Source organism: Poecilia latipinna, unplaced genomic scaffold (assembly GCF_001443285.1).
Source record: "Poecilia latipinna isolate Pla-1442-1.1 unplaced genomic scaffold, P_latipinna-1.0 Scaffold3349, whole genome shotgun sequence".
NCBI classification, from domain to species: domain Eukaryota; kingdom Metazoa; phylum Chordata; class Actinopteri; order Cyprinodontiformes; family Poeciliidae; genus Poecilia; species Poecilia latipinna.
Window position 1 is genome coordinate 18,394 of NW_015115965.1, and position 13,925 is coordinate 32,318.

At 39.1% G+C, this 13,925-nt stretch overlaps 1 protein-coding gene and 1 long non-coding RNA gene across 5 annotated transcripts; one reads left to right on the forward strand and one right to left on the reverse strand.

Moving 5' to 3' along the window:
* Window positions 1-197: 197 nt before the first annotated feature.
* Window positions 198-10,760, reverse strand: fbxo31 (F-box protein 31). Of its 2 annotated transcripts, XM_015023577.1 has the most exons (10): window positions 10,316-10,760; window positions 6,702-6,773; window positions 6,261-6,347; window positions 4,270-4,346; window positions 3,949-4,116; window positions 3,725-3,799; window positions 2,864-2,973; window positions 2,620-2,773; window positions 2,031-2,395; window positions 198-1,348 (listed from the first exon to the last, which is right to left on the reverse strand). In XM_015023577.1, exons 1-10 carry the CDS (start codon window positions 10,740-10,742, stop codon window positions 1,126-1,128), a joined length of 1,758 nt encoding a protein of 585 aa, XP_014879063.1. In that variant the 5' UTR covers window positions 10,743-10,760; the 3' UTR covers window positions 198-1,125. The 2 variants fall into 2 exon arrangements, with proteins under 2 accessions (XP_014879063.1, XP_014879064.1); XM_015023578.1 differs by lacking the exon at window positions 6,261-6,347.
* On the forward strand, window positions 9,012-13,237 carry LOC106940759 (uncharacterized). Of its 3 annotated transcripts, none has more exons than XR_001423193.1 (4): window positions 9,012-9,222; window positions 11,287-11,388; window positions 11,521-11,596; window positions 11,743-13,237. It is a non-coding gene; the product is annotated as an uncharacterized LOC106940759 (long non-coding RNA). The 3 variants fall into 3 exon arrangements; XR_001423194.1 differs by lacking the exon at window positions 9,012-9,222 and adding an exon at window positions 10,974-11,130 and having other exon boundaries at window positions 11,285-11,388; XR_001423192.1 differs by lacking the exon at window positions 9,012-9,222 and having other exon boundaries at window positions 11,220-11,388.
* Window positions 13,238-13,925: the final 688 nt, after the last annotated feature.

The following is a 13,925-nucleotide window of genomic DNA, read 5'->3' on the forward strand; positions in this document are numbered from 1 at the left end:
TACTGGGCATCACCATCAGATGGCCGTAATGAGACACACAGAAAGTTACTCTGAGCTTCGAGTTGCACTTTGAGCCGTTGGTCTGATCAGTGAGTTAGAAATCATTATAGGGGGGAACTGGTGGCAAAAGGTTTGCAGCTAATAAAGCCAGGCAAAACACTGTCAGCCATGAAAACACACATTTTAAAGATGGAGACTTTTTTTTTTTTTTACAGAAGCAAAAACAGCATATTTGGTTACGTCAATTTAAACTACTGTATAGATTACCTATTGCATTACAATACATTTTTTCCAGCTTTTATAATAGGCTAATATGTTTGGTGGGGTCACATTAAGTGTTGTGTTGCCTATGAAAATGATTCAAAGACCAATTAATCAATAAAAGTTAGCTAATGTAGGTTTGATCAAATGGAAGATAGAGAACAATTGCCAATTTTAAAATAATTCCTGGTATTTTCTGGCTGAACATACCGAATGTAACTGTATATTCTGTTTTTGGACTTGAAATCATGAGAAGCACCTACCTAAAGGTGTTATTTTTTAATTTACCTACTGGGAAAAAAACAAAACAAAAAAAAAAACAAGGCATGCTGCTTTACACAAACCAAACATGTTTAGATAGTGGTTATGGATGCAGTGCTGATTAGATCTAAATAAACGCAGCATGCACTTGAACATGTTCGGCACTGAAGCTGGTATAATACTGTGATATAACGGAATACACTGAACACCTTCATCTGCTTCAAGCACTATCGGGTACAGACATGGTTCTGGAATCACAGGCACATACAGTTTGATCCTCAACGGGTGATATAAGTGGTACCATCGCTCTCCTTTGTCTGCAGGGAATAAATAAAGTTTTATGTGACCCGTTATCATGCTGCACTAGAATTAGATTAAGGTCATACCAGGCTGAGGTGATAAACAGTGACATGAGAGGCCCTTCAGAGTGCATATGTGAGGGAAATATAAGTGTGTTAGGTCAGGGTGAGACACAAAGCAGGTAGAGTAGCACAGTAAAACCCAATCTCCACCATTAAGAGTTAGGGTAACGATATTGGGATGGTGACGTTCTCAGCGGAGGTGATTCATGTGTAAGGGTTATTTTGCCAAAAGCTCGAAGCATCAGGATGTCCAAGACTGCATGTTGCGCAGCATAGCCTCAAAGCGCTCCATGCTCGGTGCGTGGGCGTGGGGCAGGTGGTCCGTCAGCCGGCTGTACAGGCTGAAAGATTTCAACTCCAGCCAGATGAAACCAAAACGGTCCTCGTCGAACAGCACGAAGAGCCCCGGCGTGCGCTCTGGACTCGTGAAGCCGTGTCCAGCAATCAGACCTGTTCCGTAGAAGCTGAAACACAAACGAAACTCATCAACATGCTGGTGGATACCGATGGTGTCAATCACCCTCATGATTGACAGCTGCTATTCTACAGCTGGATCACCACAACAGAGCAGGCTATGAATGGTCTGGCTAGCTAGCATTGCCACCAATGTGAATAAATGGTTTTCCTGTAAAGGTAACCGCCGTTAACACATTAAACAGTGCGTACACAAGGGTGAGACAGTGCAAAGACACTCTGATGCTGTTTGTTTTTGCCCGGGATCGGCAAAAACAAATGATCCCGGGTAAAAGAGGTGAAGAAGCTCAATCTTTTCACAGGTGATCTGTCTTGTATTACACTGTCATTTACAGTGACAGTTTTAGCAAAAATGGTTTAAAAATGTTCAAGTTACATACTGCACCCCAACCCTAACAGCATTTTGAATGGATGAAGTAGCAAAGCTATCAGACTTTAAAACACTCCTTCTTTATAAACACAACATTATACAACTGTGCATCATGTGAAAGACTATCAGACTCCTGCAGCAAACATCCACAAACAGTAACCCTCCACAACCAAGTGTGCAGCTGTAAAATCTTCCTTACTCCTCCCACTACTCCATCAAACCTTCTGGAATATCCTATCCATTAGAGACGCAAGGATGAGGACTAAGAATGTGCATTTTGGGTTTATTATTTGAGTCCTCACCATTTCCTGCAGGTGCGAGGGTACACCTCATTGCGAGCCATGACCCCTAAAGGCAAAACAAAGGGCTGAGCCTCAGGAGACGAGCTACTACCGCTGGGACCAGACTGGCACGCGTCTGCACAGGCACCGTGGTCGACCTCCGTTTCTTCAGCAGCAGCACCGTCTGCTTCCTCCTCTGCACGTCCGACACAAGCAGAGGCGTCGCTGGCTGGCTGTTCCACCTCCCTTTGAACTTTCTCATGTATTCCCAATATAATCCGCGACAGCACGTCTATGTTGCGCTGCTGGTCCAATTCTGGGAGGTCCACAGGCTGACTCAGGTCAACATCCAGTGTGAGTTGCCCTGCAGGAACGTTTGGGTCTCCCTGAAAGAAGGAAGAGAACAATTTTATTTGTAATTGAGGTCATTGGCTGAAGAAAGAGGCAGTTTCCAGATACAGAATTAGAAAAAAAAAAAAAAAACAACCACATGATTTTTAAAGCACATTTGTAAGAAAACATAGCTGAGGTGTATTTACAAGAACTTTTTCATTTATTTCCAAGGATTTCCCTTTTCTATCCCTCTGACAGTGATTATGGACAAACCTACAGTGAGTTTAGTGGCTCTTGCAGACATCCCATGGAAACTTAGCATGACAATCTCCAAGCCATGACTCCCGTATGTGCCTTTGAATAAGCCTGGCTGCAGCAGATCCGAAGGCATCAAAGGAGGCAGGTAGATCCGCCTGTATGTCAAGCAGTTGCTGCAAAAACAAAAAACAGACAAAAGCCACCAAGCTGCTACTGAAGCCTCATAGAGACAGAATAAATGTGTGCAAGATAAATCGTCATACTCATATTGACTGGTGTAAATGAACTTCATCAGAATGAGCTCCTGCATGTGTTCGTGGAAGATCTCTTCCAGTGTGCGACCCCATTCTTCCTCCAACCAAGTCCGAAATTCCTGCATGAACACACGTTCATATGATAAAGAACTCTGAATTTCATAAGGCTCAGCAAAGTACAGAATAAAACGTATTAATATCACGTGGAAATTACCACATTTTATCAGAGTGCAGCCACACTACCATGTCTTTTGTTGGGATTTTTATGGGATAGAGCAACAGAATTGAGCACATAACTGGAATTTAAAAGAATAATGGTTCAAAGTATCAAAAATCCTTTCAGGAAAAATCTGCAGAGCGGCATGCATTTTTTTTTTTTTTACATCCAATTTCGTTTATTGGAAAATCCTTGCATAAAATCTCAATCTCAAAATCTCTTAAAGCTGTCCTTTGAGGCATGTCTGAGAACATTAGACTCTGGTGTTTTGGTTAGATGAAAACAAAACCTACATTCAAAATGCTATGTGTGGAAGAAACCCGACCTTTCAGATCACTGAATACAAAAACCCAAAAGATGTACCCCAAAACCACTTGCAATTATAATGTATTAACTCAGTTGGGTAGAATTTGAATGCAAAAAAGAAAAAAAAAAGGATGTATCCCTGTCCCAACCTAATTTACAATTATTTTCTACTTTGTCTTGGTCCATCACATAAAATCAAAACGCATTAAAGTTTGTGGTTGTTAATTCACAATGTGTGCGATATGTGAAAATGCTTAATACATGTGGGAAATATGCTTCTCAGGGCACAGCAGATCAGAATATGAAACTAATTATTAACAGGATCTAGTAGAACCGGTTAGACGTACCTCCTGTCTGCCTCCTGGCATGCGGTGATGATCGGTCTGGTTGCATTTTGTGGAAAATTCATCTTTCTTTACCGTCTAAAATAACAGAATATGGAATCTATTAATGAATGATCAACTTGTTTTAAGCAGCTATCTTTAAATAAGGAGTATTTTGCATGTAAATACAATATCCTGCATATACAAAAGAGCTTATTTTAAGGGCTTTTTTTCCTTACGGCCCTCACCTGTATGTCTCCTTTGTGGGGACCTTTGTGTCCATACATACACTCCACAGTGGCTTTTTTGCTTTCCAGCAAGTGAATGCGGAAAAGCGGTCGCCTTCTCATCGGATCTTCCACCCGGGGATCGTGAGGAGGCAGATACATCCAGCCAATAATGAATAACCCGTCCACCTGGGTGAAATATGGCTTTATTTAATCACCCTAATCAAACAAATAGTTTTGCCAGAACACTGAAAGCTAATAAAGCTAAATTGTCAATTCGTCTTCATGCAAACATGTCTAAAAAACAATTAAGCATAATCAAACGGTAGCAGAAATACTTACCACGACATTGAGTAATCCACCATAAGGTCCGATGTCAGGCTGCCAAAGCCCTAGAATGTGCCTATATGGGTGAAGCACTGCAAAAGAAGAGAACAACAACAGAACACTGTAATAAGTTTCAGCAGGACTGCACTCATAATCACCTGAGAGTTAATGCCGTATGGTTAAAGGTGGTAAAAGTGAAGTTAAAACCACTCACTGCATCATGTTGTTCAATGAGAATTAAATCGAGTTATGGTCAGTTTATTGCCAAAGAGACATTTACGTTCACTTTTCAGGGTCATAAGCACATTCACTTTGGGATTTTAATGATGCGTTTGCACCGCTCATTTTCACGTGAAAATGTCATAATTACAAGAATAAAAGTCATAATTACAAGTTCTAAGTGTACATGCTGGACGGTTTGAAAATACAACTTCTAAAACCGACTTTTAATCTCAAAGCTATAACTTTAAAACCCACGTCTGACTTTTATTCTAGTATTTTGACCTTAAAATGTGTCGTTACGACATTTAAAGTCACAATTACGACTTTTATTCTCATACTTATTACTTTAAAACATGTAATTGTGATTTTAAAACTCATAATTACTTTTTTCCCCCTTCATAGCAGTAATGGGCTTCCATAGATTTTACTGGCTGCGACGAATGAATTCTACAAATCAAAAATTGGATCCACAATTGCTGACTTTCTCTCTCAGTGTCAAAAGTATACATGCGTATTTGACTTTAAGGAAAACAACATGGCAGATGGTACCTCACTCAGCTTCTTGCATAATTGTGGCTGGATTTTTGATCACTCTTGTTTACACCACAGGTCGAGTTTATTAAAACTATTTCTTGACACAGATCTGATTTTTAAAAGCGAGCTGACTTGAGGTAAAGTTAGAGAATTTGGAAGAAGTCTTAATTCTTAATTATTCTGTCCATTTTGTACAACACAACAGTCCCACAGCTAAATGCTGCCACCGCCACCAGACTTGAGAGTCAGTACAATGATCCCGAGTTCAAAACGTTTTTATAGTCGGTAAAGTCAAACAGTTCAGTCTTTATATTGACTGATCATAAATGTTTCCTCCAGAAGGCATCAGGCTTGTTTTGTGAGCAAAGGGAAATCTGAGTGAAACTTGAAGGTGCTGATTTTGGAGCATTTTTGTAATCACCCTTTCACTCCGCGGCGATGTGAAACCTGCCTTACCCTGGACAGTGAAACTAATGTTTCAGCAGTTTCAAGATATCGGCAGGCTCGTTCCCTGCACTAAGTGAACCAAATCAAGAAAATTAACCGAGACCAAGTCATTATAACCTATATTTTCTTTTAGTCAGTTCAAATCAGGTGGTTCGAACTTGGACACAATTAGGTGTACCAACAAGGACAGATATTCCAAAAACACATCGAAACTGGATTTGGAATAAACATAAAGAGACCGGAGAGCCAGGTGTGTGCCAGTTCCACGAAGGCTGGCAAAAAGAGACGTTAAACATTGAGCAATTACACCAGAAGCTTGATGATGGCTGCAAAAGGTGTGAAGTCCATTTGCAACTTGTTAAGGGATATTTAAACCAGATAATTGAGGGGGGGTGTGTGTGTGTGCATATATTGGAGTCTGCATGCATGCATAATTTTGGCCGTGAGTGGAGTAGGGAAAAGCCAAAAATAAATCCCACTTCATGCACGTTTTGGTTTTTGTTGAAGTTTTTTTTGGTGTTGCATTGCAACATAGAGACATTTTTTTGAAATAAATCATTAAGAGCCCAAGATCAATGAGTAAGCTTCAGACCAGAACTCTATGTTCCAGACAGTTGAGTTTCAAAACAGCACATGTGGCACACCAACTTAAGCTGCCTTCTCTTTTCGCAGCAAACAGGCAGTTCAGTAAACGACAAATGAACTGTTATCACAGGAAGTACAGCTTCAATTGCTTTGCTTCAAAGTCGCGTCATTATGAAGACCCAAACACACAATCCGTCATGATGCAGCAACCCACATACAGTGTGTGTACACGTCTCTATAGTCCATGTGCTCGTAGTCAGGTAGGAGCTTCATAAAGCGCCCAGACTTCACCCGCGGGACGACACCTGCACAGGCACAACATAGGTATGTGTAGAGCAGCAACAGAACCAAAGAGGGTTCAGTCCAGAATTTGACTACTGGAGGGAAAACAGCTAATTTTAGGAGCAAACAGCTGACGTTAAAAAACAAAACAAAACAAAACAAAACAAAAGGCAAATATGCTTATAATTCCTACCAGTACACAAATGAGGAACAGACTGAGGGAGAAAAACATGTCTTAATGAAAAAGTAAGCCTTTCTCGGCTTATTCTGTCTGAACAGTTACTGTACATAAGGAGAAGGAAAGAGGTGCTTGAGAAGACATAAAATAGTGACAGATTTAGCGCTTCAGTAAGTTTCAACAGGAAACTGAAACTGACGTTTAACGTAGAGATCTTGGCTAGATACTCCAGTCGCTTCCATCTTCCTCAGGTCTTCCCTCATGCCAAACTCTGAAACAAAAAATGGTATAATAGACTTAGTGTTACAAAAAGTAAACTTTTGGTCAAAATTAACATAAAAACATGGACATAAAACATTATTTTCAAATGCTGCGTTTACAGATCTGCATGTAATTTGTGTATAGAGTAGTGTTGCTAAGGAATCTAAATAATGTCAGAATAATGTTTCGACTATAAAATGTGCTCAGCTGAACAGAGTATTTGTAGGGCAGCCAAAGGAGACAGACCTTCTGAGGTTACAGATCAGGAGTCAGTCAGGATAATGTCCAACTCTCTGTCAGCTCAATGACAAACAAATTATTATTTTCAGTTGTAATCATTTGTATAAATTATTGGACATGAGTGGTAAAATGCACCATCAGATATTTTAATAATAATAAAAATATAAAGCAAAAAGCGTTTCTGCTTTAAAACTTTTATAAAAAAAATGCATATATATTTTCATACGCATTTGTTAAAATCATCATTGTGTCATGACAATATCATATCATACAAGACAAATAAAATGTGAAAAAAAAAAAAATCAAGCTTCTCTGCCTTTTCCCAGTGCTCCCAGTACTAACTGCAGAAATACACCACTCAGTCAGAAACAACCAATCAGAGCCAGAAGGAGGGTTCTAATGCCATCAATCACTCAGTACATGCTACTCACCTGCTGCGAATGCTAATTCTAGTTAGCATAGCACAGCGAATAACCACTTTTCTTGAAACAGTAAGTTGTTTCTTTGCCATTAGTTCATTGAGCGGTGTGTACAAGAGCATGATTGACAAGACCTTCTTCCTGGCTCTGACTGGTTGTTTTTGACCAGCAGTGGTGCATTTTTGCAGACCTCAACAGTAGCAGTGGGAGGAGATAAAGGAGCTTGATTTTTTCATAGATGACATGTTGACAGTTTAAACAAATATGGAAAAGACATATTTCTGTAAAAGTTATATTCTGCAGCTTTAATAAAAAATAAAATAAAAAAAAAACATTGCTTTTGTACTATCCTCGAATAGCCAAAAAATAAAGGTGGGGGTATTTTACTCTTTTTGCAACTATAGGTGCCATATAATCTTCAGGTTTTTATCCTTCAACTGAAAAAAATTAATTAATTAAGGAAGCCAACAAGACATAGTCATTTACATAAATCTTAATCTACATCGCATCTTACTGGTTTCTGGTTTTCTTTTAAAGTTTGATGTGCAAATTCCAGTTTTGATCAATTTGTTTGCGCATAAAAAAATGTTTAAAACTCAAACGGTAAAAGGTCACCGAGGCATGTCAAACTTTGGAATTTTTAAGAGATGCAACTAACGGTAAAGTTTCCTCAGAGTAAAGCAGGTTAAAATAGCCTATTACCATTGCCAGACAAAAAAGCTGCCAGTGTTCAAAAATATAATTGCATACTTCAACATTTTTAGACATGACAAAGCAAACATAGAGACTAGTGTAACTTTATTAATTGATTTCATTAGAGGTGCACCGATAAATTGGCCCCGGTTTTGTTAATTTTGGGAGATTTTATGATCTGCCAATACTTACATGTGAAGCCCATCTTACTCACTGATCTCATCTACCTTGGCAAATGTCTAAAAAATCAACCACTGTTCTCTTTTTCTCTGCCGTGAGAGGTTTGATTGGCAGGTCATGCCTGCCAGTTTGCAGTGAACAATAGTCTCTTCACTGTTGCCAACTCAGTGACTTTCGTGCTATACTTAGCAACATTTCAGACAAAAATAAAGTTAAAAAATCAGCAACAACCACATAGGAATCAGCAGGTCAGGCTTTTTAAAGATTGGTAATCGGCAATCAGCCAGAAAACTGCATTCGGTGCACCATTAGGTTTCTTTTAACTTGATTGCTACTCTCCATTCCCGAGAGACGACTAACAACCTCACATGGAGGCCGTGAATCCTGCTTGTTGTGGAATAATATTTCTGCTATGCTTTGGGCAACTTGCCTCTAAATGCTGGTGCTTTAATACCCCCCCCACTGCATTGCAAGTCAAGTGTGATTTTATTTTTAGTAATTTCCTGGAATAGTCCTCTGGCAAAAAGACTAATCATGTGTCTATAAAGTTACACAAGGCTGAAGAATGAATAGCAAGTCTTTTGATAAAGACTTTCATTAAACCACGAGGGACGGGTCTGTGCATGTTTTTGGTAATTGGATGTTCTCGTCAGAAACCACCACAAAAAAAATAAGAAATAATTTGATTTTCCTTTTAATATCTACAATTTTAAATTAAATACAGGCCACCCACTTTCGTGGTCAAAACAGATCAGTAAAAAGTTAAATATGGACATTTCTTCCTTTTCTTAATATTTTAAATGTTTATTTAAAATATTTAAAACATACCAATGTCTAGCAAAAAACAAACAAAACTTTTTGTATATTCTGCAGTCATTCTATAAAGTCACTGTCTGTAAGTGGTAGGGGGAAGGTTATCAAAACAAGGTATGTTTTCCAAAAATTATCCTTGTCCAAGCTCATAAAAATTTAAGTTCATTTTAGATGTTCTTGTTCATCTGTGTTTGTAGCACACACACTCACACACACACACACACACACACACAAAAAGTGGCACAACACACTCAAGACTTGCACAAGAAATAGAGCCAAAATAGCAGAGTAAAATGTTGGTGGAATAAGGTGCTTTTAGAAGGGAAATTAAATGAATAGACTGGGACAGTGGCTGTAGAAGGCACTACTTCTACTGTGCACATAAAAGTTGTTGTGCAACATGTTTACTTGTGCAAAAAGCAAATATAAAAATGAGATTATGGTGATTGTTTTTCTTTTTATAAAAATGAGGAGGTGAAGCATTTTAAAATCACATTGTAAGAAGAGTGTGAATCTAACTTAGTGATTTTAGTTTTTTGTTATTTTATTATGAAAATGGAAGATTACTGAAAAGTTGATCAGTTAAGTTTGAGCACCACTTGTTTTTCAATCGCCAGTTCCTAAAAACGAACGTGACACAACACTGGCAGCAGTGAAACTCAGCAATGTGGAAATCAGCTCAGCACATTTAATTCTGGTGATTTTACTGTGTTTAACAATATTTTAATTTTACAAGAAAAGCAACGGCATTTAACTCTTATTAATCCGTGTTACTTATAAGTCCACATATAGATTTTAAAGTCAATGCCTTTCCTATAAATTGTTCACGCGTCACCGATTAACGTCACATCAACAGCTTTTCAATGTGTTTATTGTTAGTGTAAGTGGCATGTGGTTCCTAAGCAAACAGTCTGAAGTTATTACGTGTATGCTAAAAAGGATCAGGCCTGCATCAGCGGTCTTATCAACTGCAGAGAATGGCTGGCAGGTCCCAGTAAAGCAGCAGACTATGACGACAGTCTAAATAATGTTGTCACTGTACGCTACTTGATACTTGATTCTCTCTCTCTGTCTGTGTGTGTTTTCCACGGCAGCATATTTTTGTGGCAAGCTGTAGCTGACAGGATTCATAAAGAAATGATTCAGTCATTGAACGTTTCAGTGGACTGTGTTGGCAGTTTTCAGGTCTGATCAACATCATCATTACCTTCCACGCATCGTCTTCTCCATATGGTTTCCGTGTTGAGAATTTGTCTGAATTTTTTGCATACGAGTGCGACATTTGGTAACACTGTTCCAGGAAGCAAAGAGAATATTTCCACCAAGAGCTCCGGGGGTAATTCCATTAATGACTCTGGGTGTGGAGGTCCAGTGTTTGAGCCTCGTCTGTTGGTGTTATGACCGCTTCCATATTCACAAGCGTCACTTGGCTCTGCAGTGGCTGCGGCCGCGGCGGCGGCGACGCGCCCGGGGCCTCCACAGCTACCTGCGTCGCTTCTCCGCTGGCCTACGATCCTCTCCTCTTCCTCCTCGTCCATGTCAGAATCGCTCCCTTGGTCCTGCTGGTCGTTCCTCTGTCGTCTTCGGCACCTTCGGGACTGTCCGACTCCGCAAAGCCTGGCACAAACAGCCATCCGTAGTCAACAAACGGCTAAAATTACATCACTACAACACGTCTATCAACTGCAGTCATATCCTTCTGTCCTCGCGAGCATAGGCAGGGACATGAGCTGACGTCACACTGCTCGCTTGAGGATCGGCTATGGCAAGGCATTTGATCATATAATAATTACGTCGACTCTTCAAAACAAATAATTTCCAGTGCCTTCCAGAAATATTCATGTCCATAAAAAACATTTTTATAGATTTCCTCTATACAACCACAAACTTAAATGTATTTTATTGGAATTTCATGCTAGAAAAATTAGCCTGTAAAAACTTCAAAAGGGATAAATACGTGCATGTCACTGAATAGCTCATTTCTTCATCTTGTTTGTGGAAGTTAAAAAGTCTGAATTACAGGTAAAAAAAAATAATTTAAAAAATCGGCCTAAATACAATAACCCCAAAAAAGAAAAAAAAGCAATAACTCAACAAACCACAGGGAAAAAAACAAAACTACAAAATCACAAAGATTCATTACACTAGTACAAACGTGTTGAATTATTATTTTCAGAGCTGTCAAAAGTACTCACAAAAGGCCTTCATCACCCTCCACTGATGAATGACCTTAATGAACCTACCATCGGGTCCAGCAGTCTTCCTCAAGAAATATTGCAGGTATTTTGCTGTTATTAAAGTGATATTTTACAAGTTTGTGTTTGAAAAGTGACGATTTCATTCTGAGTTGTTAAACGGTTTAACCTTAAACCTGCACCCATCCTGTTTTCTTCCTGTCCTGTTGTCCTTCAGGATGACCTCAGTGACCCTACAATCGGACTCAGCAGGTTTTCTGAAGGAAACTCTGGAAGTGTTCCCAGGCGAGCAGGTAAGGTAGATGCTTCCTGATTCAGTTCTCCATTTTGACTTGAAACTTTCTCAGCCGTCTTCCTCAAGAAATGTTGCAAGCATTTAAACAATATTTACCAGCATAAATTTTCAAAAGGGTATGACCTCCATCCTGTTGTCCTTCAGGAATCTTCTTGTTTTCACCACTGATATCACCCTTCATCGACCCCCATCGACAGTCAGAAAAGCCCTATATCTCCTTCTCAACCACTGACGGAAAAGGCCTTCATTTTCCTCAGTTATTTTTTTCTTCACAGAAGCTACACCTGGTCTTGCGCTGTCGTTTCTCAGCTTCACACACAGTTATTTCTGAATTAAGATGCCAGCTGATGCACTTCTGACTTTTTGTAACTTGACATTATTTAACCCAAACACACAGCGGGCTCAGTGTGTGTGTGTGTATGTGTGTGGGTGTTTTTGGGTATAAGTAGAGGTTCTGCTTAGCTTGCTCAATAATAATTTGTAAATGTGGAACAGCTAGTTGACCTTTGACCTCTAGAAACTTTTATTAATATCTTTAAAATAATTCACTAACACATTTTTGCTGTACAAATGTTTGACACTAATTTTGTTCTCTCAGGTTTCAGAAGCAGGTTGGAACAGAAATGTCTTCAATAAATTATCCAGACTCTGATTATTAATTATGCCCACTAACGAGCTCAGAGTTTTAACAATGAACTGTGTTCAATTCATGGTTTCTGAAGAGATTCCCTACTGCTTCATTAACCAATCACAGGTTGTGGATCATAGAGGGCAGAGGTTTGGGATCATAGTGGGCGAGGTGGGGGCAGACAAGACAGAAAACGGCGACCTGATAGACCTTTTCTTTGGTCTTAGTGAAAATAGAAACTGCTGGGAAGATTCAGAGGATGGAGCAGGCGGTTAAGTAGAGAAAATTGTGGGTTCAAATCCCTCTACAAGTCTTTAGAGTGGCGTTGCCTTGGTTTGGTACTCTGGTTTTCTCCTCTAGTCCAGAATGTAAACGTTTCCCCAGACTTGGTTTGGCCACGACTTAAGAGCCAGAGAAACGCTAAATACCAGCAGCTGATAGGCAGTGGTGCTCTAAGACCTCAGCTGTTGCGTCCGTATCAGCCACAGCCGAATGGATCGGGTCGGCCCCGGAAGACTGAGCAGCTCTCCCAGAACCTCCTGTCTGATCTGAGTCATGCCAGCACTCTCAGAGCGTTTAATTAGCAGAAATGTGGAATAAGAAGCTGCCTGTTAGGAAAAGGTCACCTACCTTTGCTGAGAGAGAAATAAAACTTTATTACTTAAAGAGTTGTGTCTCTGTGGAATCAGGCGCTGCAGCTTTAAAGCAGAGCAGAAACATGTGAGTGAGTTTTTATCTTCAGGCAGATGATGAAGAGGAGCTGAACATCTTTACCTCATCTGGAAACGTCTGAGAAACTGAAACTGAGTTCAGCCTTTCACTTTGCAGGCCTTTAAACTGCAGCTTATTTTCTCCTTTATTTGTGGAAAGACTGAGGGGGCATGGGAAAACAAGGAGACAGTTTGGTCTTTGCCCAGGTTGCTTTAGCCAGAAATTAAAGGTGGAAAAACAAAAAACAAACAATAACCACAAAGTTTATCATTAAAAACCTCCGGATAAATTCCTGAAATAGAAACAGGAGAAAACAATTTAATTCAGTTTACTTCTTTTGCGCTAATGTAATATATAATATATATAACAAATATCACCTTACAAAAACAACATTTTAATTCAATCATATATATACTCCAACTGATTATAGTCATTATCAAACGGATAATGACTTAGAAACTTTTTGAACTAAAGAAACCCACTGATTTTAACCATTCTCTCCACTTGTTGGTGAAAATAACTTCACCTCTGGTTGGCCTGTCACAATAATCAATAAATCAGTTAATCTCATGATAAATTCAAGCTAGCTCAATTTCCATTTGCATGATTTATTGTTTCTCTATTCATTCAGTTTTTGGTAGAAAGAAAGACTCCGGCCTGGTGCTTTGGTCTCAACTAAACCTTTTTTTTGAAAGACAATTTTGTTCACAGTGATTTAGTAATTCATTTTATTTATAGATTCTTTTTATTTATTTTGGATATTTTAAATGCCTTCCAGTTCCAGTGTTCAATGTTCATTAGAATTTAAAGTTTGAAAATATGTTCTTGCATTATTGTGCTATTGCCATTATATTAATTGTAAATGGTATTAAAACAATATAATTGGTTATCGCGATAACTTTTGGCACAATTTATCATCCAGCAAAACTTATTGTGAAAGTTGTGAACATAACAAAATTTTCTGGAGGCTACATTGTCCCAAAAGTCT

Coding starts and splice junctions, on each gene's coding strand:
- fbxo31 (XM_015023577.1), bottom strand. CDS start 10,742: ATGGCTGTTTGTGCCAGGCTTTGCGGAGTCGGACAGTCCCGAAGGTGC. Junction 6,774..10,315: donor GAGAAGACGATGCGTGGAAG/GTAATGATGATG, acceptor TTTTTGTTTCAG/AGTTTGGCATGAGGGAAGAC. Junction 4,117..4,269: donor GTGGATTACTCAATGTCGTG/GTAAGTATTTCT, acceptor TATTTCACCCAG/GTGGACGGGTTATTCATTAT.